The sequence below is a fragment of the Leptodactylus fuscus genome, chromosome 8 (assembly GCF_031893055.1).
Source record: "Leptodactylus fuscus isolate aLepFus1 chromosome 8, aLepFus1.hap2, whole genome shotgun sequence".
Lineage (NCBI taxonomy): Eukaryota > Metazoa > Chordata > Amphibia > Anura > Leptodactylidae > Leptodactylus > Leptodactylus fuscus.
In genome coordinates, this window is record NC_134272.1 from 63,606,049 (window position 1) to 63,632,043 (window position 25,995).

The 25,995-nt window shown below is 42.6% G+C and overlaps 2 protein-coding genes across 3 annotated transcripts in view; both read left to right on the forward strand.

Moving 5' to 3' along the window:
* COL18A1 (collagen type XVIII alpha 1 chain) overlaps positions 1-25,995 on the forward strand; it is a 116,538-nt gene that overhangs the window by 43,746 nt on the left and 46,797 nt on the right. The window contains exon 1 of one of the 2 annotated variants that reach the window (XM_075283787.1): positions 20,967-22,183. The exons of the other annotated variant lie outside the window; for it this stretch is intronic. Coding sequence (XP_075139888.1) covers positions 21,151-22,183 — 1,033 coding nt within the window. The 5' untranslated portion in view covers positions 20,967-21,150. Of the gene's footprint in view, positions 1-20,966; positions 22,184-25,995 lie in introns of those variants that run through there. 2 annotated transcript variants of the gene reach the window in all.
* On the forward strand, positions 22,267-23,145 carry LOC142216797 (uncharacterized). The gene has a single exon (XM_075284826.1). It carries the CDS (start codon positions 22,267-22,269, stop codon positions 23,143-23,145), a length of 879 nt encoding a protein of 292 aa, XP_075140927.1.

Below are 25,995 nucleotides of genomic sequence, written 5' to 3' on the forward strand. Positions count from 1 at the left end.
ATGTACACTATTCAACCCAAAATCTAGTAATATACTTAATTTCAAGGATAATGCAAGTTTGACCAATGTATATACAGTACAGTTCCTTTAATCTGACATCAGTAGGGCCTAATAGGCGCTGGATTATCATATATTCTGGATTGTCAATAAAATAAGTATATAAACTCAGGTGTAAGGGTAGAAAAAATCCAAACTACAATATTCTCAATCCTTATAATGGGAGGAGGGTTTCATCAGTCTGGGACGGTGGAAAAATAGAAAAGTCGTGGTTTGTCTTACTGACTCTTCAGTAGGACAATCCAAGACTCTTCTATTTTTCCCACAGTCCCAGACTCCTGTTCTTACTCTGACTCCTTCATAAATTGCTGACAACCGGGGTCAGTCAGAGCAGAAGCAGTAAGGATCCTCTAAATCATTAAAAAACTAGTGATAGTAAAAAGGGCTTTGGAGTTGGGAGTCGGAGTCGAGACCAATTTTGGAGGGAGTCAGAGTCAAGACCAATTTTGGAGGGAGTTGGAGTCAAGACCAATTTTTAAGGGAGTCAGAGTCGAGACCAATTTTGGAGGGAGTCAGAGTTGAGACCAATTTTGGAGGGAGTCAGAGTCGAGACCAATTTTGGAGGGAGTCAGAGTCAAGACCAATTTTGGAGGGAGTCAGAGTCAAGACCAATTTTGGAGGGAGTTGGAGTCAAGACGAATTTTGGAGGGAGTCAGAGTCAAGACCAATTTTGGAGGGAGTCGGAGTCGAGACCAATTTTTAAGGGAGTCAGAGTCGAGACCAATTTTGGAGGGAGTCAGAGTCGAGACCAATTTTGGAGGGAGTCAGAGTCAAGACCAATTTTAGAGGGAGTTGGAGTCAAGACAAATTTTGGAGGGAGTCAGAGTCGAGACCTATTTTGGAGAGAGTCGGAGTCTAGACCAATTTTGGAGGGAGTCGGAGTCTAGACCAATTTTGGAGGGAGTCAGAGTTCAGACCAATTTTGGAGGGAGTCAGAGTTCAGACCAATTTTGGAGGGAGTCAGAGTTCAGACCAATTTTGGAGGGAGTCAGAGTTGAGACCAATTTTGGAGGGAGTCAGAGTTGAGACCAATTTTGGTGGGAGTCGAAGTCAAGACCAATTTTGGAGGGAGTCGGAGTCAAGATCAATTTTGGAGGGAGTTGGAGTCAAGACCAATTTTTAAGGGAGTCAGAGTCGAGACCTATTTTGGAGAGAGTCGGAGTCTAGACCAATTTTGGAGGGAGTCGGAGTCTAGACCAATTTTGGAGGGAGTCAGAGTTCAGACCAATTTTGGAGGGAGTCAGAGTTCAGACCAATTTTGGAGGGAGTCAGAGTTGAGACCAATTTTGGAGGGAGTCAGAGTTGAGACCAATTTTGGTGGGAGTCGAAGTCAAGACCAATTTTGGAGGGAGTCAGAGTCGAGACCAATTTTGGAGGGAGTCAGAGTCGAGACCAATTTTGGAGGGAGTCAGAGTCGAGACCAATTTTGGAGGGAGTCAGAGTCGAGACCAATTTTGGAGGGAGTCGGAGTCTAGACCAATTTTGGAGGGAGTCGGAGTCAAGACCAATTTTGGAGGGAGTCAGAGTTCAGACCAATTTTGGAGGGAGTCAGAGTTGAGACCAATTTTGGAGGGAGTCAGAGTTGAGACCAATTTTGGTGGGAGTCAGAGTTGAGACCAATTTTGGTGGGAGTCAGAGTTGAGACCAATTTTGGTGGGAGTCGAAGTCAAGACCAATTTTGGAGGGAGTCGGAGTCAAGATCAATTTTGGAAGGAGTCAGAGTCAAGACCAATTTTGGTGGGAATTGAAAAGTCTGGGAAAAAAAAGTTACTGACTTTAGCTTTCAAATAAACTGATTATTTTTAATGATATAATCCAATTATTGATATTATATAGATTACAGGTATAGTTTGTTGCATATTTGCTTTCTTAAAGATTCATTCACTAGCTTTTTAATGAATTAGAGGATCTTTACTGCTCCTGAATGACCATGAGTGTCAGGCATTTATGAAGGAGTCTGAGTGAGACTGTGGAAAAATAGAGGAGTCAGTGCTGGTGGTTTGCCATATGGACTCCATAGTCCTGAAAGTAAATATGTAACAAACCATGCATCTAATTAATTATACTATATCAATAATTTATATAATGTAATTAAAAATAATCTTTAGATTTTGAAGTCACAGTTGTCAACTTTATTCTGACTCCAACTCCAACCAGAATCAGTCCTAATTTTGACTTCGACTCCCAAGTCTTGATTGTGATTTCAGCCACTGTGAAGGCAGCCATATTCCTGGTGGATGCCGACACACTGCCTCTCCTGTTCCCCCGTATCCATTCGCTTCAATTGAAGTTCCAGAGATAGCCAAAGTACAATACCCATTGATGTCAATGGGATCGGGATTGCATCTGCATCTACTAGGGGTGTGGTTACATATACAAACCCCGTTCTCAGGATTGGTGGTGGTCTCAGTGGTCAGATCCCCTCCAATCTGCAATTTATCTTTTATCATATGGATAGAGGATAAATATTTTTCGTGGCATATAACCCCTTTAATAAAATTTCTGCAACTGTCTCCTACATGCCAATGGAGTTCTCAGGAAATATTTCCATTTGCAAAAATTTCTGCAACAGATCTGTCACATGTGAATATCCACTCACTGGTTCTCGATTTGCTACAAGCAAGAGTCAGATTGTCAGACATTTTGGACTATTGGATGCTGGATAAATGGAATTTCCCATACTTTGTCAGATTATACTTAAGTATTATTATTCTGCTTAAAAATAGTGACATCTGTATCTCTGCCATAACATCTGTATGGAACGTCATGACAATTACTGTGTGTTCCGGAAACTCCTACTCGGCATCAAAGCGTAGAGGGAAATTGTGCTAAATGATGGCTGCAGTGGGTGTCCTCCTCCGGCTTCACTGCTAGAAATAACCTGCTTTATGGCTCATGAGAATTTGGTTTTGATCCCTTAAGATGTCCTGTATTAAATAAGGAACAGACCATCCTCATCCTCGCATCAGCCCATTAGGTTTACACATGACAAAGCAATAGCGGCGCAAAAGATGTTTCTGAGACTGTAATCGCAACCACATTTTAATAATACATATGGAGTCTTCCCACAGGGCAGGTCCTGATAACATGTGAGCTGAATCACAGGTACTTTGTGTCACGTCACTGGAAGCAAAGCGTTCAAGAGCCTTTGCTATATGTCTGAAATTTCTTCCTGGGTAATATCCAAAATGGCTGCCCCTAGATTGTCAGCTAACTTCTTAGATTTGCATATATGCCAATTGGAAATCTGCATTTTATGGTGACCCTCTATTGTCACCCCTCTTCTGCAGAAACTAAAAGAAAATCCCGCCAATGATGGACCAAAGTGCCAGTGCACTTGGGAGACCGGGGCTCCGTTCACTTCTATGGGGCTAGGTCACTGCCAGAAATTACAGTTTGTAAAGCCCCATAAAGATGAATGGAGCGCTGTTCATGCAAATACACTGGTGTTCCATTCACAAGAAGGTTTTACGGGAAATTTTAGTCCCCTGCCCTTCTGATCTCTATGGGACCCAGTAATGGTGCTGCCCCCATCCTGTGAATAAGGAATACCTGTCCATAATAGCACAAACCCTTTAAAAAGGAATGTCCAGTATAAGAAAAACCCAACAATTTTCTTCCATACCAATGACATCTGTATATAGGTATTGTGTGGTATTGCATCTAAGTCCCAGTTACTTCAAAGAAGCTGAGTGTCAGGCCCAACCCATGGGCAGATGTGGCAGTGTTCCTGAACAAAAGCAGCCATGTTTTTGTAAGCCTGGAAAACCCCTTTAAAATTTGCAGTTAAATCTATTGTCATTGACATTGGGGCAGTCGCTATAATTGAAGTGACTGCCCCAAATCCTGGGCAAGCAGGCAAATCTACTAAACAGTCATTTCATATGTGACATGGGCACTTTATATGCTGGTCAAGTTCGAAAAGGGAACCTGAACGTTTCATGCTCATGTCCTGGCGATGTCCATAATGGAGAATGGTGATGTCCAGAAGGGCATGGTGTTATCTGAAAATGTACACGGTACGTTGTGTGCACCCTCCTTTCTCAATGTTGGCAAGTGTGAGTAAGACTCCATACACCGGTGGGGTCTCCTCATTGAGAGGCAGAACCCCCCAGAGATGTCGTCACTGATCAAGTATATGTGCAGTCCTGTATACTAAGAGTAAAAAGCCAATATACTACATGCAAAACTATATTTTTTGTTAAAATTGTGTACAATTGGGAATATAATTTCTTGGAAAGTCTGAAATACCACCAATGGGTTGGGTTCCTGATCTGGCATAGGTTTAGACTGTCTAGTAACAAGGGAATGCTTAAAATATGGCCATGATATCTGTAATCTCTCTGTAGATTTATAGCACTTGTGGGAATACAGATAGGTCCACAGGACTGATAGTCTAGAATTACAGTGCAGTGATGTCACCCTTACCGCAGCGTGCCCGGAGGCGTCCTGTATATAGCCTTGCACACTCTTACAGGCTCCCTTCAACACATACTACATATTTGGTTGAAGGATCACATCAGGCCAGGGTCGTGCCTACGAGTCCCTGCTTGTGAGACATGCTTACAGACTGGCATATTTACCACCTACAGTATTTGCAGATGTTGCTTCTAATACCTTACATACCTCAATAAGGAAACAAAGACATTGACATGACACTTGGAAAAGTGTTTAAATTTACATTAAATGTCCATATACCCCTATTTATTAACGTCGATTTCCCCGTGTATTGGGAGCCATTTTCCTCTATATGTATGTGACGTTTACCTAATAATACTTTCAGTGGCGATTTAGTTGCTTGTAGTTATCATTCTATCCTTTACACACAGACATTCTTAAGAGGAGGAGCTGCAGTGCAAAGTATGGTAGAATGACAAAATGGCAGCTTGAACCTTGAGTCAGAGAAATTCAGGATAGTTAGGATTGTATGAATTTCACTTCTCACTTCTTCTATGAAGATGGTAGAAAGAGTGATGTCCATGAAGAGGTTAAAGGAATCCTATCATACAAATAATTTTTTTTCTCAGTAACACGTCAGAATAGCCTTAAGAAAGCCTAGTCTTCTCCTACCTTTCGTTGTCTTCTCCGCGTCGCCGTTCCAAAGGAATCCTGGTTCTTACTGGTATGCAAATGAGTTCTCTGGCAGCACTGGGGGTGGACCCCAGCGCTCAACAGCACTGAGGGCGTCCCCAATGCTGCCAGAGAACTTTCTCCAGCGACGCTTCCATCTTTGTCAGGAACATCCTCTTCTTCCGGCGCAGGTTTCAGACTTCTAGGCCTCGAGCCTATTGCAGAGCAGATTGCACATGCCCACAGGCCACGAGAAAATGGCCGCTTACACAGTATTGTAAATGGCCATTTTCTCGTGGCCTGTGGGCATGCACAGTCTGCTCTGCCTGAGTCCTAGAAGTCTGAAACCTGCGCCAGAAGAAGAGGATGAAGAGGACGTCCCTGACGAAGGTGGAGGTGACGCTGGAGAGAGTTCTCTGGCAGCATTGGGGACACCCTCAGTGCTGTTTGAGCGCTGGGGCCCACCCCCAGTGCTGCCAGAGAACTCATTTGCATAATGACAAGAACCAGGATTCCTACGGAATGGTGGCGCAAAGAAGACAGCGAAAGGTAGGAGAAGAATAGCCTTTCTTAAGGCTATTCCGATGTGTTACTGAGAAAAAAAAATTTATTTATATGATAGGGTCCCTTTAAAGCAACATAGCAGGGCTCCATCTGTCATATAACCAACGTGCTGTTACATTGGCAGTTTTATCCTATGTAAAGTAAACCCCTTAAAGGAGTTTTCCAGAACCATGATATTGATAGTCTACCCTTAGAATAGGTCATCAATATCAGATTGATGGGGACCTAACAACCAGCTCCCCACCAATGATGGGGTGCAGCAATGGCGTAACTAAAGTCTTGTGGATCCGAGTGCAATCTTTTGTCCAGGACCCCCTACCTCATCCCTACAGCGAATTCTTACCGACGCTAAGGAGTTTAATCATCCTTAGTGTGTTTAAAGGTAATCTGTGGGTCTACTTGGTTTATGGGCCAGATGGAAACTGCAATCTCAATATTGCCAGTGCTTATGGGCCCCCTTAGGTTCCTGGATCCTGGTGAGCCTGCACCCTTTGCGCCCCTTCAAATTTGCATTTGGACAAATGCAGCAGCCTCATCATTGCCTACCATGCACATCATTGGCCATTGTATAGTGGCTGAGGGTAGTATTGCAGCCCAATCCCACTCATTCATATGGGACTAAGCTGCAGCGTGGTCTGGGGACAAAAGGATGTGAGATCACTGACCCAAGAAGAGGAATCAGTGATTGTTGGGGTGCAGGGAGTCTGACCCCTCCAATATAATATTGATCTATCAGTGAGGATAGGCCATAAATATTATAGACATCTTTATCTTATCCATATTAACGGACTTGGATTACAGCTGCAGAAAGTTTTACAACAAACTCTCCACATGTGGATACAGCCTTATACTGTGCTGCAGCAGATTCGCCATGAACATCACTCATATAATATGTCCATATGCATGAAACATTTCATCAGCTCATCTGTCAGACCCGGCTCACATCTACATTGGGGTTTCGGTTCGGGGAATACGTTTGGAGCCCCCCCAAATGGAAACCTATCCACTTTAAAAAGTGCAGATAGGGGAACGGAATGGCCCGAACGCAGATGTGAACTGGGCCTAAAAACAAATACGACTATGTAACCTCCTATATATTACATTCTGTGTGTAAGTACCTAGATACATGTACCGCATCCAACTCACATTTATGCCGCGCTTTTATACGATGCCAGTTATTGTCTTGCCTGGCAGAGCTTGTCTGCACTTGAAGCCTCACTAAGGAATGTTGAAGGAAAAGCTATAAAGTTACTTATAATTTCTAGGCACAGCTCTGTAATATAATAAGCACTTTCATTAATACTCCTGTCCTCCTTACTGCATGTTGGCAAGAAGTAAGGCAATTCATCATGCGGAGGAATCATAATGATGGAATTAAAGGGGTTTGCCCACCAGTACAATTTATCACCTATCTACAAATGGGAATCCCTTGTACTTGTGTCTGAATAGAGTACGGTCGTGCAGGTGCGCTGCCTCCCTATTCATCTATTGTCACTTCATCATGACAAGGGACCCCAATTCTGTGGATTCTCTTCCCTTATTAAAGTTCTTCTAATAGCGATCCAGGGTGAACCAAGGGGCGAGAACCTGTTTAGGTTTATTGCCAATAGTATAGGATTGTACTGAATATATCTTTGTAGTGTACTGGGTATATGTATGTAGATCATATGAAAAATTATTATATCTTATTTATGGAAGTTGTAATTCATTACTGTTTTGTTACAATTTTTTTATTCTTAGACACGGTTCACATCTGCATTCGGGCCGTTCCGTTCCTCTATCTGCGTGAAATATGTGGAGAGAAAAGTCCGACAAGCAACGCTTTTCTCTCCTCATTTTTCGTGTGGAAACCACACAGACCCCATTACAGTCTATGGGATGCAACGGTTTTCTACCGTAACCGCCTTTTTATGCAGATAGGATCCGTTCGGAGGGGGGGGAGCAGACTAACCGAACGGAAACCCGAATGCTGATGTGAACCGGGCCTTAGGCTGGTCTTACACCACTGTAGTTTTGCACCGCAAATGGTCCGCAATTGTGGGTTCAAAATTGCGGACCATTCACGGTCCCATAGTTTTCTATGAGGCCTCTTACACGATCGTAGATTTTGTCAGTGGTGTGGTGCGCCACAACCGTGGTCCGGACAGTATACCGCATGTCTGTAATGGCCGTGCTTTTACGGCACAGCACGGCACAGAAGGTCCAATAGAAGTCTATGGGCGCGTGCATTTTTGCGGATATACACTGAACATACATCAGTGTATATCCGCAATTGCGGATGTCAACATGTGTGTTTTGGTTTTTGCGGATCAGCATAATACTGATACACACGGAACGTTGCGGATGCACTTTGCGGATGTCTGAGGAATTAGTTTTTAAAGTGAAATTTGTGTTGCGGATCCGCAAATTGCGGACCGCAAAAACCACTACGGTCGTGTAAGACCAGCCTTATAGTTGGGGTTTTGGGGGGGAAGTCATCACTCCTGCCTTCTAGTGGCAGTAACAGAGAATCATAAGTATGTAGTAAAGACAGGACCATAACCGTTTCGGGAGAAGAACATCCATCTTATTACTAGTTTTTTAGAAAAAATGTCAAATCGTATTATCAGATCTAATGTCTATGAAAATGATATGGATCCAGTAGCATACATATGGTGATTTTATTGGAACAAAACTCCTATGATTCCCATAGACTACATATCGTATAAAGAATGTTGTTCCTAGTTTTCCTTTCCCCATTTATGTAAGGAGCAGAGCCCAGTTGCTTATATTTCGTTCCTAGCAGATGTTCGCTGTGTAATTTTTGGTCACTGTGACCCCCAGAGAGCCCTTGACAGTATATATACCTGTTTGTTATTCCGTTTGAGCAGATCCACAAACTTCGGCCGGTTTGTTCACATCTTTTAACGCTTTATTTTGCTTTCTTTAATTTGTTTGTGCGGAATCAGGATGTTTCAATAAATGTTGTGGTTTTGGTTAAGAGCAACATCTGCAGCATCTGGTCTTGTTGGCCTTGCTCGATGTACAAGTCTGAGATGTCTATCTCAAGCGTCTTATTTACTGTGACAGACAACATTCAACAACTGTGCAGGCTCTACAAAGAAAAGCAGAGCGCTGTATGAATACATATTTGTTCAGAGTCGATGGAACATAAAAAGACATTATACATATTTCATGGAAGGATCATTGTAAGTTTTAGCGCAGGATTTATATGAACACATAAATTTAATTCGTTTTGGCACTGGGATTGAGTGGTTGACTGCATGACTTGGCCACGTACAAGGGATCTTGTATAATTTTTGTAGCCAACAACACACTGTGGCCATGTAAGGGTCACATTGGCTGCTTTTTATAACTATTTATTTGAATATCTTCAGGAACAATGGGAAGATAGGTAAAACCTGCAGTCAACATACACAAGAATTAGCTTGCAGTTTTTGGCTCACCTGAATTTAGCAGCAGACATGTGGGAGGAAGTCTCCTTCTCCTCCTGCTTGTAGCTTCATAGGGATGTCTTCACAGTGGTTAGCTCCTCTCAGCAGTAGTAACAAGTAAAGTATGAGTCTGAACAGTGTGAATAGATTAAGTCTTGGACTCTCAGGACACAATAAGTACTATCTCTTTAACAAACAGTCTATAGAGCTTAAAGAGATTTCTGGAAATGACTATTGGTGCAACTAGCTTACAGTCCTCTCACTGAATTCAGCTCTCCTCCAGATTATCACAACTCTATATCCTCACCAGCTGCTATCCCGCTCATTGTTGTTGGCTAAGATGGCCTGACACACTCGCTAACAGATACCTGCTTTCCTTTTCCTGTATACTGCCTGGACCCCTTCACATACCATCAGTAATCTGTACTCAGTGCTTACCTGCTGGGTTTACTTAGGATAGTATGGAGCGCAGAGGACATTTCCTTACTTGTGTTCTGCTGATCCCGAACTGCACAGGGATGGAGAGGCCACTGTGGGGAGTATATTATACTTGGTGGGTGCACTATGGTGCATTATACTGTAAGAGTTGCTCTGGGGAGCATATTATACTATGTAGAGCACTTTCACTATTCACATCACACCCCATCTGTTTTATAGCAGAAATGCGATATTATTACAGGCTGTAATTACATTGCACAGTCACTATAAAACAGATCCTGTGCAATGTAAATAGCAAAGGAGTCACGGTGCTTGCAAAAGCACCATGATCCCTTCAAACAGCTGATCAGCAGGGGTACCGATTGTTCAACCTCCTCTGATTCTTAGATCTTGCACTCCAGATCAGCTGTTTCCCAGAGCACGCAGCTCCCAGTATAGTATCCCGTGCGCTGCACTGCTCCCTCTCCATATTATTGATAATCATAGCTGTATTCTTTTCAAGTATCTGAGATATCATTGGAGTACCCATAACCATCGCTATCAGAAAAATGCTATAAGGAGGGGACCCTGGTACAAAGTTTGTACAAGGAATCACAAGAGTTTATTTACGCCACTGCTGCTGGATGAAAACTGTAAGCAGCTTGTTTGTTCTCTGTGTGTATTCACACGGAGTAACGTGCCGTGTGACCTGACACGTATACTCTCCCATTGATTTCAGTGGGAGTTAGTCTCGTATTTGCTGCGTTATTTTGCGGCCGTGATTTTGCGGCCGCAAAATAACGCGGCCGCAAACGATCCAGGCTCCCTTTGAAATCAATGGGAGCGTATACGGCGCTCAAAATCTCACACGGCGTATATGTGCCAGGTCACGCGGCACGTTACTCTGTGTGAATGCACCCTTACAATGTAGACATATTGGTCAGTATAGAAGCTGCAGAAACAAAAAATAAATTTTTATTGCAAAGTTGTTTTATTTGTCATTTTACATGCCTTAGGGCAATAAGAAGCCACTTTGTGAAGTTTGTGTTTTATTTTTGTTTTTAAGCTTTGCGTAAAAAGTTAAAACTAGGGTTGAGTGATCGGGATTGGAAAAGATCGACTTCTGATCGGCGATCGAGTAAATTTCACGATCGTGATCAGAATTCCGATCCCGATCTTTTCCAGCGGGATCGAGGTCGGAGTTATCTCAAGATCGGCTCAACCCTAAAAGTGACTTTTCCCATAGAGAAGCATTGACTAGGGTTGAGGATCGGGATCGGAAAAGATCGGATTCCGAACGGCGATCGAGCAAATTTCACGATCAGGATCGGCTGTAAAATTATCAGAAATCGGATTTCAAAATCGATCTTGAAATCTCAAGATCGGCTCAACCCTTGTTAATGTGACATTTTGTGTGACATGTGAATTCACCTTTAGCTGTCCCTTATTTTGTTAGTATCCATCTAATATTCTCCATATGTTGCGCTATTAAAGGTGTCTAATTGGCTCCTGGACTAATAAATCTATTACATTTTGCTAATCTCTATCCATGCCATACACATATCAGTATTTTCCCTGGTGATAGTCTTTTATCTTTATCAGTTGCGGATGGATATGACCATAAATACAGGATCTTTGTATCATAAATGTGGTCTGAGACTTCTCAGAAACTCAGCCATGATTTCCGTCTTGTGGCCGGATTGTCAGGCAGAGACACTACAAGAATGAGAATAACCCGGACACAGTGAGGAAATCATGACCGGGATTCTGATAAGTCCCAGACCAAAGAAAGTTCCTGCATTCTTGGTTATATCCATTGGCAACCAATTAAGACAAAAGACTCTGACTAAGAAGGTTAGAGAAAATCTCTGCAACATTATTTATATTTGCAACAATGTTAACTTTTAATTATCTACAAATTTATATCTGGTTCTGTTCATGGGGAGACCCTTTAAATATATAAAACTGGTTATGGCCTATTTGACCTAGGCCCAAAGTTGGAAGGTTTTAATGCGTGCCTTCAAGGACATTGTCAGCATTCAGTGGGTGAGTAGAGGCAATTCTCAGCCGTAAAGAGCAGAATAAGTCAAGATTTATTGCACATGTTCCACTTGGTAAACTGACAAATGTAAATGATCGCTTAGCTGCATTTCCAGGCCTTTTCAGAATTTCATTAGCGCTGCTATACGTGTGGAACACCTTGCCTGGGAGACTTGGGAAGGAATTTTTTACTTACTGGTTGAGAGAACAGTAAAACCTAAACAGCCTGTTTGTAGTTAAGCTTTGCTTGCTGATCTGCAACCAAGCCCACTGGATGTGCTGCAAAATACATGTATACTGGAATTGGATGTAGTACAACACCGCAGGCTTGGCTCCGGCTACAAGGTGTTGTCTAGACAAAAATTGGTGCATTGCAAATTCCTAGGAGACATTGAATATAATTTTAATCAATGCACAATGAAAACCTAAAACTATATGAAGCTGAAGAGAACAGACTGCCGATAATGCAAGCATGAGATACATGCAGCACATGCTACGGCATACTGGTAGTGTTATGTATCAGCAATAAAAATATGCAGGATATAACACAAGTATGCAACATTATTAAGCACCCAAGACATGCTTGCATTTGATACTACAACATGGGCCAGGCCTCCAACCCTTGGTGACATGGTGGCTACTTCGTGTAATGATGTGAACTTACCAACCCAAAAGACTTTGCGTACTGACTTCATAAAGGCAAGGCTGTATATAGTTAGCCTTTGCCCCAGCGTAATTCAAGTGTCGCACAGGGACACGTCATGGGGCATCTCCAAGAACGTCCCCATGGTACAACTCCTAGGCACAACCATTTCATCCAATGCACCTGCAAAGGGAACACAACACATTTTCATTGCAGAATAATTAGAAAATGGTCACAAATGAGCATTATAAACACTACTACAAAGGAGCACTAACCTGTCTTGGGTAGGAACTCTACATTTGGCCGCTTAAGGAGGTTTTTTGATGGTGCATCAATAGGATAGGCCTTCAATAGTTTGGGTCCATCTGATTGGTGGAGGTCGACATCCGGCTCCTTGCAGCAATCTTCTGTTTGGGACTGCTGCAGGAACCAGTACTACACAGTGTACAGAGCCATAAACTGAGGGCCCTGTACATTCTATAGTGGTTGTGCGGCATTAATGCAGCTCTGCACCCATTGAAATGAATTGTACTTCATGGTGTCTCTCAACACAAGCAAATGTTTAGAAATCACTGGTCACAGTACTGACCCACCAACGTGTTTGGCTTTGCAGGGATTTCTAGATATTTATCATGTGGAGTTATTGTGACTCTCTGTCAGTTTCCATTAGCGCCATGTAAAAGGTACAGTGAACTATGACATATATTCAGACATGGAACGCAAATGGGTAATTGTATACCCCGGCCCCATGAAAATCTGAATATTGCTCAGGCCAAACAGGTCATTTTTTATTGCTGGCCCATGCAGTTTGAGCCAAGAGCACTCACTGGTCATCTGCCATAGATACTAAGCTGTAAAGACATCACGCAACGGGGTTTATAAAAAACAGATGAAGGAAGAAAAAAAACAATAGTTTTGCTTATTTTTTATTTCATTAGATTTTTTTTTTTCTAAGAAACTTAAGCCGGAAACAGTGTTGTTATTGGCCAATTCAATGTGTCAATGACCTGAACGGAGTGGAGCAAAGGATAGATTCACATCAGTCACTGTGTCAAGAAAATAGGAACTGAATTATAGAAATTCAGCTTAATGGCAAACCATTTTAATGTTTTTTTGTTTGTTTTTCAGATTATTACATAAAATAACAGTCTGTATGCGCTTAGTCATCTTTTACAATCTCTATTTTTTGGAAGGGTTCACAAAAAGTAAAACAATCACGAGGTGTCTTGCTGTTAGGACCATCCATGATCTTCTGTAAGGCTATGTGCACATGACTAAGTGCTATCTCAGTTTTTAATGGATACCACCCAGACCCTTTGCTTTCTATGGCCCCATGCAGACAACCGTGTATTATTACGGGTCAATGTGGGAGGTGATGAGCCTGGGCACGTACTATGGAAAGCATATGGCTAAGCCGCATCCATGCTTTCTGTGCTGTTTTCTTACATACCTGTTAGGGTTGAGCCGATCTTGAGATTTCAGGATCGTTTTTAAAATCCGATTTTCGATCATTTTCCAGCCAATCCCGATCACGATGAAATTTGCTCGATCGCCTATCGGGATCCGATCTTTCCCGATCCTGATCGCTCAACCCTAGTCAATGCTTCTCTATGGGAAAAGTCACTTTTAGGGTTGAGCCGATCTTGAGATTTCAGGATCGTTTTTAAAATCCGATTTTCGATAATTTTTCAGCCGATCACGATCTTGAAATTTGCTCGATCGCCGATCGGGATCCGATCTTTCCCGATTGCTCAACCCTAGTACCTGTACGTGCACACATTCATGTGCATATAGCCCTACTTGCAGGGACGTTTTCAGTATCCCTGCAGCACCACTGCAGGGAAAATGGAGAATTGCATGGTGCTCATTGGAATCAGTGGGCCGTCCCCGTAGCGCTGGGTCCTCCAGAGAAAGAGATACTTTCCGGTGTGGTTGATTTATGGAGAGACTTCAAGAGGCCTCCCACTATTGACTGAGAATTTCTTAGTCCTAGTCTGAAAATATGGTCAATAAGAAATCTTGTGTATCTCGCAGGCGATGGCTTGGGAATGAGACAGTTCCTATAAGACCACATATTCGGAATACAATATGATTTTTGTGTAGCACAATCCCACAGTCATCTGGTGGTCTAATGTCCACCTTTGTGCTAATTTCAGGATTTTCTTGTATTGTTTTGTTTGGTATGTTGTATGTAGGAGCTCTGCATCCAGAAACAAAAGTCTCACAGTGTTGTTTGTCAGAGTTATATCTTCTGCCAAAAATGCACTAAATGCCGACTGCTGTAGATGATTTTTTACTACATTCTGTGTGGTCCCAGAAGAAAGACCCCATTAATGCATTACAATTCTGGGCCTTCTCTTGTGCTCTCACGTCTGCTGACGATAATGGGAAATCCGTGGAAAGATAGAAAGCCAGCTTGAGATATGGAGCTTTACTGTCCTTCTTCTATATACTCAGGTCATGGTGTGTATATCGATGTTTATGCTGTCAGCTAGCTTTCACTTCCCAAACCACCATGAGTATCTCATAGCACCTCTCATGTGTTGGCATTTGGAGTCTATAACGCCAATGCACTGCCGCCATCTGCAAAAAAAGCTAAAACATATACCTTTTATTTGATATACAAATTAGGACCTTAAAGTCAAGAAGGTGGAGAGAAAGTGGAGGAAGTCAAACTCTTCATGCCCCAGCCTGGCCCCACTTCTGTGATTGATGCCCCTCAGCCCCACTAACATGACAACAACACTGGACTTGGATTAAGGGACAAGAGTCACAGCGAACGGGGATGTCAAGAGCTTAAAGGGGTTGTCCAGGATAAATTGACAATTCCTGGCTAAGTCCCCCATGCCCACCTCCAACTTTCTATATTCTGTAGTTTTTGAGTAATATATGTAGGTCATATGACTTACATATAATGCTTTTTTTTACCGTTTATTGTCATCGGAAGAATCCAGATCCTGACCCATTATGTCAGTGTAAAGGCCTTGCACTCCCCAGCCCCATTATACTTACCATCTCCTATGGACCTGGGCCAACGCGTCGTCCACGGATGGCCGCCTCTTCTTCTACTGTGTGCCGGATTTTCATGTTTTCACAATAGTGCCTGGGAAGCTGTCACACAATACTTACCTATCTTCTCTTGCCTCTGGTCCGTTCAGGATCCCCCCCCCCCCCAAGGAACTACCAAACGCATTTGCAAGCACCCTATAGACTATAATGGGGGTCCATGTGCTTGCCACGAGATCTCCGCAGGGAGATCTCATGGCAAGATTGTGAAAAGTAGTTCACAATCTGTCCGCATGACTCATGCAGAGATCTCGCGGCAAGCACACGGACCCAATTTAAAAAAAAATCACCCCTTGTTCATAATCGGAGACTCTTTTGGCAAAGAGTTACACCTTAATATTATTCCAGTGAATTTTATTACCTGGTCTGTTGACCATTGTAGGTAATGTTGGCATATTACAGTGAATGGACAGCTCACATTTCCCAGCATTCCTTCCGGACATTGTGTCTGTACAGAACCTATTTTGATATTTTGCTTTCCATGACATCGTAGAAGCTCCACTAAGAGAGGTTGAAGTTAAATAATGTAGTGTATTAACAGATTTATGTAGCCAGATATAGATCACTGTATGTAGGTATACTTGTGACTGCTGCCATCATGCTCCTTTTGGCGGTGACAACCACCAGCTCACTTTGAGACCCCGCTCTGCGTTACGTCCTCCTCTTCGTTGCTGCACACATGGTTCCACTATCCTTGCTTTCACAAATCCCATGACCAACGCTGCTTCATTGTCTGTTGGACATTTGTCACCCATCACCTACACAGTACTACTCAAAGAGGTGGCGACCTGGTGTTCTCCTTGTAGTAAAGTCCAGATCCCTGTATAAGGGTTATAGGGTTTTCTGGGACTTATACATTAGATAGCTCACCAATATGAGATTGATGGGGATCCTACACCCAGGCTCCTGACAGTCAGCTGTTTGACGAGGCCAAGCTATTCCCTGTGCTGATGACATTATATTCATTGGTCAATGGTACAGCAGCAGCTCAGTCCCATTCAAGTCCTGGAAAGTATCTTTAAACAGTAAATCCATTTAGGCAACATCCTTTGGACTGTCCCGATAATCATTATAGTATGTAGGCTTGCAACATACCATACATTTTGTTTTTGCAGGCTAGGTTTGCCAACAAGCTTTTTAGACCTACCTGACCAATTATTCCCGATGTTATCTGCAGATTTTCTACGTAACCATTTCAGGGAAATTGCAGACAGTCCTGCAGAAAGACAAGCGTGGGATCAAGATTATCTCATCATTTATTCCTAGACTTTGTGTCAAACATTTGGTTATAATGTGATTTTTCCACCACTAAAACCCAGAAATGTAATTTTTGTCTAAGTAAAAATATCAGGAATTCGGACATCAATATCCCACATTGTATCCGGTACCAGGGTTATAATAATAATCCCATAGATCTGGTAATTGGTTATATCTAAATGAAGTGTCCCATGAGCTCAATCTAGAACTTGATAACTGACGCCCAGCTGAGTTTGTTTAATTCTTCTGGACCCATCAGAAGTGAAATATCCTAATCTAGATGTAACATAAACATAGATTATAAGAGCAGGGTTTAGCCGAATGTCTATACAAATCCTGACATTTCATTGCTCTTTTCTCTAGTAATGTCAGCTGGGAACTTGTAAAAACTTGGGAATTTCAATTATAGGCTACAATGACAATGGGGCAATCTGTATCTCTTATGTTGGGAGTTGCCAAAGCATCTGGATCATTTTCTTTGTGGTTTATTTTCCCATGAAACTTGAGTCTCCCAGTGCCCAGAGGAATCGCTGATTCTGAAATGGGTCCAAGCACTTGCAGCATGTGGGATTTGTCAGAATCCGGTTTCCCAGTTACTATTTGAGTCTCACCAGTGGGGATACCCATGTCCTGAATGACACCATCATAGACCTCTCCCGACAGCATGTAGCCATGAGTTTGAGCTGCGGATATCACTTTTCAATTCCTCTGAGGATAGCTCAGCTCTCATAAATCCAAACCAGTTACCAAGGCAGGAATAAATGATGCGTTTCTGTTTCCTGTTCCGCACCTTCCCAATTCTTCAGATTCCATTATATTACACATACTGCTGGACTGTAATTGCTCAGTACATTACTAGTCAGAACATATGCACTTACTATCAATGTCAAGTCTCATTCATGGAGACAAGTCTGAGCGTCAATAATCTGTGCGTGAAAGACTCTCTGCCCACATCCCAGACTTCATATCTGCAGATGAGAAGAGGAAACTCTACATCCTACTGGGAGAAGAAGAGGCCACTGTGGAGATCGCTGCCCAATACGTGTCCAGCTGTCACCAAACAAGAGGAAGATGAGACTCCACGGACTGTTATATTTATCCCAATACACCCGCCCCACTCCACCTCCCCATATAGCGGTCAATAACTAAGAGGAAGATGAGACTCCACGGACTGTTATACCCCAAACCACCCACCCCACCTCCCCATATAGCAGTCACCAACTAAGAGGAAGATGAGACTCCATGGACTGTTATACCCCAAATCAGCAACCCCCACACCCCCCATACTCTCCCCCTTGACTCCAACTCCCCTCCCCCCCCCACTCTACTAGCTTTGGCAATGCCAAATACCCATTTGGATGTGCCAATAAAGCCGATTTGATTTGATTTGAAAGAGTTATGCCATAGAAAGCAAAGATGTCATTACCAATGTAATAGGACTTGATGGCCAAATGACCACTAACTTCAGGATGTCTATAGGGAGCCCCAGACAGAACTATGGGAGGATAAGATCAGGAAACTGCCTGACTTGTGTGTTCCAGGGTGGAGTGCATATAGTATAGGACAGGTACATCCGTCTGAGTTATATAACCCGGGGGGAAAGGGAGCAAATCTGCTGTGATGTATAGTGTTTAGATGTGTTCTTAATGGAAAACTCATTCAGCTGGTTTCAATGTTACCAACAGTATGGGAAGTCTCCAGATCCAGGAAAATGACTCTTATGCAAATAAATAGCCCCCAGCAAAAAGATTTCTCCTAAGATGTACTTTGTTGTTTGGTAACGTATAGCATTAGTCATGGGATAATTGTGCTGAAATTATACAGAAAAAAGATGGATTTCTGATATCGTAACAACATCGACGTCAGGGTTTAGCTTTTGTGTGGCCAGATTTAAAGGGGAATTAATAATTCTAAATTATGTAGACCCAAACAATCCGGGACAAATAAAGGAGGTCTCCAAACTTCAATATGACGGTTAATAACTTTTACGCCAGGTTCACATTAGCAACGCCTCTCCATCGTTCTGATCCATTGGTTACACATGGAGATGTAGCTTTAGGTAAAGGAAGTCTATCATTGGGATTTTTAAATTTTAATCAAACCCATCTTCTGTAGCTTTTAGAACGGCTACAGTTATGTTTCAGTTATATTGCTGGGGTTTTCATGAAAAAGGTAGTTTTTTTTATGAAAATTAGTGTTCACGGAGTATAGGGGTACAGGGGCGTTCCCACTGTGCTCCGAGCACCCCCGCATCATCACCCTGGATCTGCATCTCCGCCCCTTCTTAATTGTAGTTGATTCCGCTGCCTCCTCCTCTTCTTTACTTCCTTCTTATATGAGCAGGCATATTGCGTTTTCTCATATAAGTAGAAATCCAAGATGGCGCACAAAACAGGTGCTGTAGACTCTGAGCGTACAGTGCTATGCCTACAATAGCCTTTCTGAAGGATACATGAAGAGCGGTTTAGTTAAAATTAAAAAATCCCATTGATAGACTCCCTTTAAGTTTCAACCACACGTGTTATGGTATTAACTGGTCCGATATGAGCAGATGATCTGCTCATGTTAAAGGACCCAATGTCATTGAGAAGTCCTGGTAATACTTACCATTTTTACTTAAGTGGTCAATCACGTGACAGGTGTTATCAAATTGGCAATTGGCTGCCATATTTTTAAAGGGGTTGTTCAGGAGTTACAGCAAACTCGGGGATAGCCAGGGTGTAAAACATACAAAAGCCATACTCACTTATCCCTGGTACTGCATTGTACAGTCCTAGTGGCAGGACTCAGCGGGCACTGAGACCATTCATAGGCCTTTGCAGTTGATGAAAGGGATTGGTGACATCACTTTCATGTATCGCCAGTTCTGCTACGGCCACTGATCGGTCTTTGCAGTCATTTGAGCCTGTCCAGTTCTACTTCTGGCCTGGCAATTCCCAGTATGGGACAAAAAGAGGACCAAAACTGTAAAACGGAGTATCGACGATGGGCGAGTGTGATTTTGTTTGATTTACAACCATCTCAACTTCCCCGAGTTTGCTATAGTTCCTGACAATCTCTTAAAATTTTTGAAGGTTTTCGCAAACTGTACACTGTGTCATTAGTCGACACAACCACAACCTTTACTCCTTATAGGATCCTCCATTTTTACCAATATCACATATACAGACCTTTCATAATAAATTTGGAATATGGCTGAGTTGTAATTCCATATACAACCAATAGATGAGAGTGGCGCCGTTCTGGAAAAAACACGTTTTTCTTCCTTTTACATAAGAGGTGTACTCTTGCTAATGTCTTGTTACAAGACCTTGTCTCCTCTATGGGTTATAGGCAAACAAATATACGTGGAATCCATCATTTTCTGTAAGCTTCCACTACTATCTGCAGATCTCACCTACTTTCAGGTGCCAACCTTTTGCAGTCATCTTTTTATTTGACTGGCTTTTAGTCAAGCCCTAAAAACAAGAACAAACATCGGGAATTCCTAACATTTGTTCCAGTCTTGTATAGGCAGGTTTTTCCCAAACTTTCATTAGAAAATACAAAGGGGAAGCAGGTAACACTGACTTTGACAAAGAATAATAAAGAGAGCCAACGTTTGTATGAACTCGGACTCGATTCTTATCTAATGCTGTGGGAATTTCGGATTGTCTCACCTCATGCCCAGCTCTGTAAGAAGATATCCTGAATGACAGGAGTTGAGAGCCAAATATTCGGAGGCAACAAAAAGAGGATTTCGTAGAATTTGAAGAAAATTGTGATATTCCACATTGAGACGTTACACGTTTTTCTTTAGTTTACGGGATTGCAGTGTAGCATTTGAAGAAAATTGTGATATCAGAAATTGAGAAGTTGCACATTTTACGATCATGATGTTAGGTTGTAAAATTCACCCTTGACTGTGACTAGTGAAACGGGCAATTAAAAGTCACTATGCATTCTCCATTCCTTTCCCCTCAAAATAGCTAAAGACACAGCTTGAGATGCTGGGAGCAACCGAGCAGAAGAGACCTTTGACCTGTGCACTGCCTCCCTCCACTAGCTATTAACTTTTACTTAAGATCTCAAATATTTTCCAATTTGGAAGAGATTTGTAACCGCTGTGAATCTCAGATCTTAGTAAATGTGGCAAGAACCTCCATTGTATGTTTGACAACATTAGTTGCCTACATGCAAGCCTTGGAGCATCAGTAGCTCGGACTATATTTTCTGGCTAGGGTAGTTGTTTGCAGAGTTATGCTAAGTATATAGCTCTTTCATGTTCTTTATCTGTGCCGAGCAGAGGGATCCTCCTTACACTCGCATGCATACTATCTCCCTGGCTTGGCAAGTAACAATATGCCCTTTGTTGACTTTTTTTTTTTTTCATAATTTCTGTCAAGAGTGAGGTCAATTGTAAAGTTTTGTGCAGTTGTTTCAGCTTTTCCACACTCGGTGAGGGGCTGGCGTCTGATAAGGAGGCTTGGTTTGGTATTTCTATGGCCACACCTCTGCTCGTTCTGCTTCTTGTTTGAAGGGTAATGTGTAGTTTGCAAGCTGTAGAGGACAAATCAATGTGAACAGGCAAAAGTTCCTGAAAGATATCAGAGCCTCACTGCCATGGCTCTGACACGGGTTTGGCCTGTGGTTGCTGTCCTGATGGTCACCTTACCTGCATCATCACATGCACAGATGTTCAGTTGGTTTGGTTGGGGACCAAAGCCGACAACTGTTCCTACCACTGTACCTAGCACGAATCCTACGGTTTTGATGACATCTGAAGCAGCTCTTCCACCGGATACATCGGCAGCTGAAGAAAAAAGCTTACTTGAAGCCTTACAAGCTACAGACCAGAAGCAGATGACTACAGATTCAAGTCAGAAGGTATCTTCTACATTGCTTCCTGACCTCACACCTAAAGCGTCTTCTTCACCAGAGCCTCCAGCTACAGCATCTTCACCTGCTCTCAACAAACCTCCTGAGTCCAATAACAACTTCACCCAAGCAGCTGCAACAACAAATCCAAGCACACTGACCACACCAAAGCAGAATCCTATTAAGACCTCACCAGCCACCGAGAAAAACCAGCAGCAAATGACAGAAGCTTCCATAAAAGAGCCTCCTGAAGAGACGTTATTCAGCATTTTCCAGGTAGAGACTCACCTTGAGACTAAAACAGCTGTTTCACAGGATAAAACTACCTCTGTGCCTGAAACGCCAACTCCACAGAGCCTGGATAAAGAGAATATTGCTGGTGTGGGGGCTGAAATTCTTAATGTTGCAGAGAATATCCGAAACATAATGAGTGTTTGGCCAGAAAAACCTGAAAATGATTTGCCGACCTCGAGTGATCCTCCATCTGAAAAGGTGACCAATGTGACTGTCCCGATAAATGAGACCGGCGTCTTAAGTCCAGAGCAGAATGAAGACGTTACCAATGTGACTGTCCCAGCACTTCAGATAAATGAGACTAGTATCTTAAGTCCGGAGCAGAATGAAGAAATCAGCAATGTGACTGTTCCAACTATTCAGATGAATGAAATTGGCATCTTAAGTCTGCCTGGATCTGGGCAGGAGAACATCACATACAGTCAACTTTCCGGTTCCAGTAATCAGACTCTTAACGTCAGTGCAAGGAATCTTACGTCACCAGGTATTTCTCCTTTTCCAGTCTATGCAGCAGTGGAGTCTCGGTCTACACCGTCACCCAACCAATCTCTTTCAGGAACCGGCCTGATGGGAGACCAAAGCTTGGAATTAGAAAGATCATCACTGGACTCGCAGACAATGCACACGGGTCACATGGGCAGCATGCGCACTGCGGTTCCGATGAATATAACCAGCTCTCTTGCCAGTGGCCTATCCCATTATGTGACAAATTCCTCAGTGTTACATCCAAATAATAATATTCATAATGATTCTGCTGATATAGATCAGTCGGATGAGAGAATTGGCCTCCATAAACATTCTGGGATAGCTGCCACTGCTGACCAAATTCATGCTCCTAATACACATGTAGTATATTCAGAGGGACATCATAACGCCAATACTTCTGATCATGATTTACTAACCAGCACTAAAGCTTCTACCTCTACAGCTTTTAGACATAATCGCACAGAGACTGCTTTTCATTCACCCAAATTGACTCCATCAGGTGCTCATTGCTTGCCTGTCCCCATCAACTTGCCATTCTGCCACAATTTGGGAATTGAAACTTTTATGCTACCAAATTATGTGAATCATACCAGTGTGCTGGAAGTTCAGGCTGCTTTGCATGATTGGGAGGGGCTTCTTAAATCTCATTGTCACCGCTACCTGGAATGGTTTTTCTGTTTACTGCTGGTTCCAAGGTGTAATCCTTCCTCCTTCTCCTTAGTGTTGCCCCCGGGCCCGTGCCGGGGGTTTTGTAAGTTTCTACAGGATTCCTGCTGGGACCTTCTGAAGGGAGCACATCTTCCCGTGTCATGTGACTCTCTCCCTGAGGAGGATTCCGGGGTTCCTTGTGTGTATATTCATTTTTCCATAGGTTCAGAGACCATTGAAGTCTCTAATTCTTCTGAGAGGTCAGGTAAGTGGCTTCACAGTAGTCAGTTGTCAGCAGAACATACTGTGTAGAAAGAAGGTAATTTCACTTTAAATTGTTATTTAAAGGGAACTGGTTACATGGCAAATGCTGATGGCAGCGTGTTGTAGAGAAGGAGGAGCTGAGCAGAGTTATATATAGTTTAATGAAGGGGGGGAAAATTAGTATAACCTATATTTATCCATTGAAATCTCTGCTCTTTCTTTAAGAAGTCAAGGAGGCGGTCCTATCCATGACCGACAGTCTCCCTCTATGACTGTGTATACAAATACAGGTGTCAGACATGGATAGGACCGCCTCCTTGACTGCTATCTCTTTGTTAAGAAGTCAAGGAGGCGGTCCTATCCATGACCGACAGTCTCCCTCTATGACTGTGTATACAAATAAAGGTGTCAAACATGGATAGGACCGCTTCCTTGACTGCTCTCTCTTTGTCAAGAAGGTATACCAATCCATGATTGGCACCTGTATTTGTATACACATCAATAGAGAGAGACTGACAGTCATGGATTGGACCGCCTCCTTGACTTCTTAAACAAAGAGCAGTCAAGGAAGCGGTCCTATCCGTGATTGACAGCCTCCCTCAATGACTGTGTATACAAATACAGATATCAATCACGGATAGGACCGCCTCCTTGACTTCTTAACAAAGAAAGAACAGTCAAGGAGGTGGGCCTATCCATGATTGACACATGTATTTGTATACACAGTTATAGAGGGAATCTGTCAATCACGGATAGGACCGCCTCCTTAATTTCTACATAGTAAGAGCATAGATTTCATTGGATAAATTCAATTACACTGAATTTTTTCCCATAAAACTATATATGAATGTTCTCGGCTCCTCCTTCTCTATAACATGCTGCCTGCAGATTGAACACCATTTTTCATGTGATAGGATCCCTTTAAACTTCAGCATCTGCTTAGGCCATGTATTTTTCTGTAACTAAACCTTTAACTAGTTGTAATTACAGGGTGTGACATTATCCTGAAGATGCTGAGCGTTCTCACATATGTCACATATATTTCTGTATGATGTAGAATCAGCCATGTACAAGTCCAGATGCTTAGTGCTGAAACCAGTTATAAAATGAATCTAAATTACAGTGGCCATTTTGAATTGATGGTCCCAAGATTGACATTGGACACCTATCTACAGGATAGGTGGCTAGTGTCTGATTACTGGTGGTTGCATCTCTGGGACCCTCACTGATCATGAGAATGGGTCTGTTTGCCCTCTGTTTGGATGGTGCAGTGAGGTAGGTTAGTCCTTGTTGTGCTGGTGCTTCCTACCATACTTTCTACCTCTCACATCTGTATGACATGATGAGATATTAATGTTACGTTCGGACAGCTATCAGTATTGCAAAACAGATCCCTCCAGGTTTAGTTTGCTGGATTGCAGCGGTGAGTTCCCTGTGTGCCCAGTGTGACCAGTGTGACGTGGCAATCAATCATTGGCCTGAGACGTCTCATGCCATACACCACTGAGGCCAATGATCGGGTGCAATGGTGACGTAGGTACACAGTCATGTCATTGCTGCAGCCAAGTAACAAAAACCAATGAGGACTGGAGCAGGGCATTAGATGGGTCAGTCTAGCTTCCTTTGTTTTTGTATCACATTTTTTTACCTTGTAACCCCATTTTTGATGAACTTGAGATAGATTGTGTGCACCAATTCTGCATTTGGGCTTTGTTCTGGTACTGCAGATAAGCTTTATCCACTTGAATGCAGCCAAGCTGCAATACCAGACACAGCCTATAGACTAGAGTGGTGCTATTTCTGTAAAAACAGACTCTTTTCTAATCTCACCAAACCCAACTGAACTCTTCAAGGGATTTTCTATGTTTATATGATGGAAGAATTATCCAAATAACTAGATTATTGGCTTTAAAGGGGACCCGCAAATCTGTTCTAGAGCAGCAGGAGCTGAGCAGATTGATAAATAATTTTGTAGGAAAACATTCAGTATAACTTTTCATGATTTATCCATTGAAATCGCTGCTCTTTCAAGGAGGCGGGTTTATCAGTGATTGACCGCCTCCCCTCCATGACTGTGCACACAGAGATAGCTGTCAATCACTGATAGGACCTCCCCCTTGACTTCTCTGCAGAGAACAAGCAGTGATTTCAATGGATAATGAAGCTATTCCCATAAAATGATATATCAATCTGCTCAGCTCCTCCTGCTCTGTAACACTCTGCCTGTAGATTTTCCATGTGGCAGGTTCCCTTTAAGAGGAATTACTCTGTATAACTGCACTACTTTTGGTGAATTAATAGAGGGTTCAAAATATTTTTGGATGATTGCTTAGCAAAAAAAAAAAATGCAGTCCATGGGTACCAGTCATATGAGTCTTGACAAGATTTAGACTTGTCATTTACAATGACAATGTGACATATATACACATGTCTCTAAGACTTCTGCATGAAGATTTTTAATTCAATACTGACCAATGCCTTGCACATAGGTAACATGCGCATGCTGGGTCCTCTAGTGCTGGTGCTTGAAATTCATAAATCTTCATTGTGCAATGCTATATTAGAGGTTGGGCAAATCAGTGTCACCTTATATCCAGTGTCACCATGTATAAGTCTAGTTAGCATGCTGCTAGTCCAAGTATAGGGGATCTGATAAGGGATGCCCTGGAATCTGAATTAACACTTTAGACTGAAAGCACATCCGAGTTAGTACTGAATTTGCCACGGAATTAAAGAGGAGCTTTCATGTCCTCAGGCACATGCAGTTTTATATACCGCTAGAAAGCCGACAGTGCGCTGAATTCAGTGCACTGTCTGCTTTCCCATTATGTGCCCCTGGGCTGGAAATATCGGTACTGTTACTGATCTCTGCCCACTGTCAGAAGGGCGTCCCTGGCA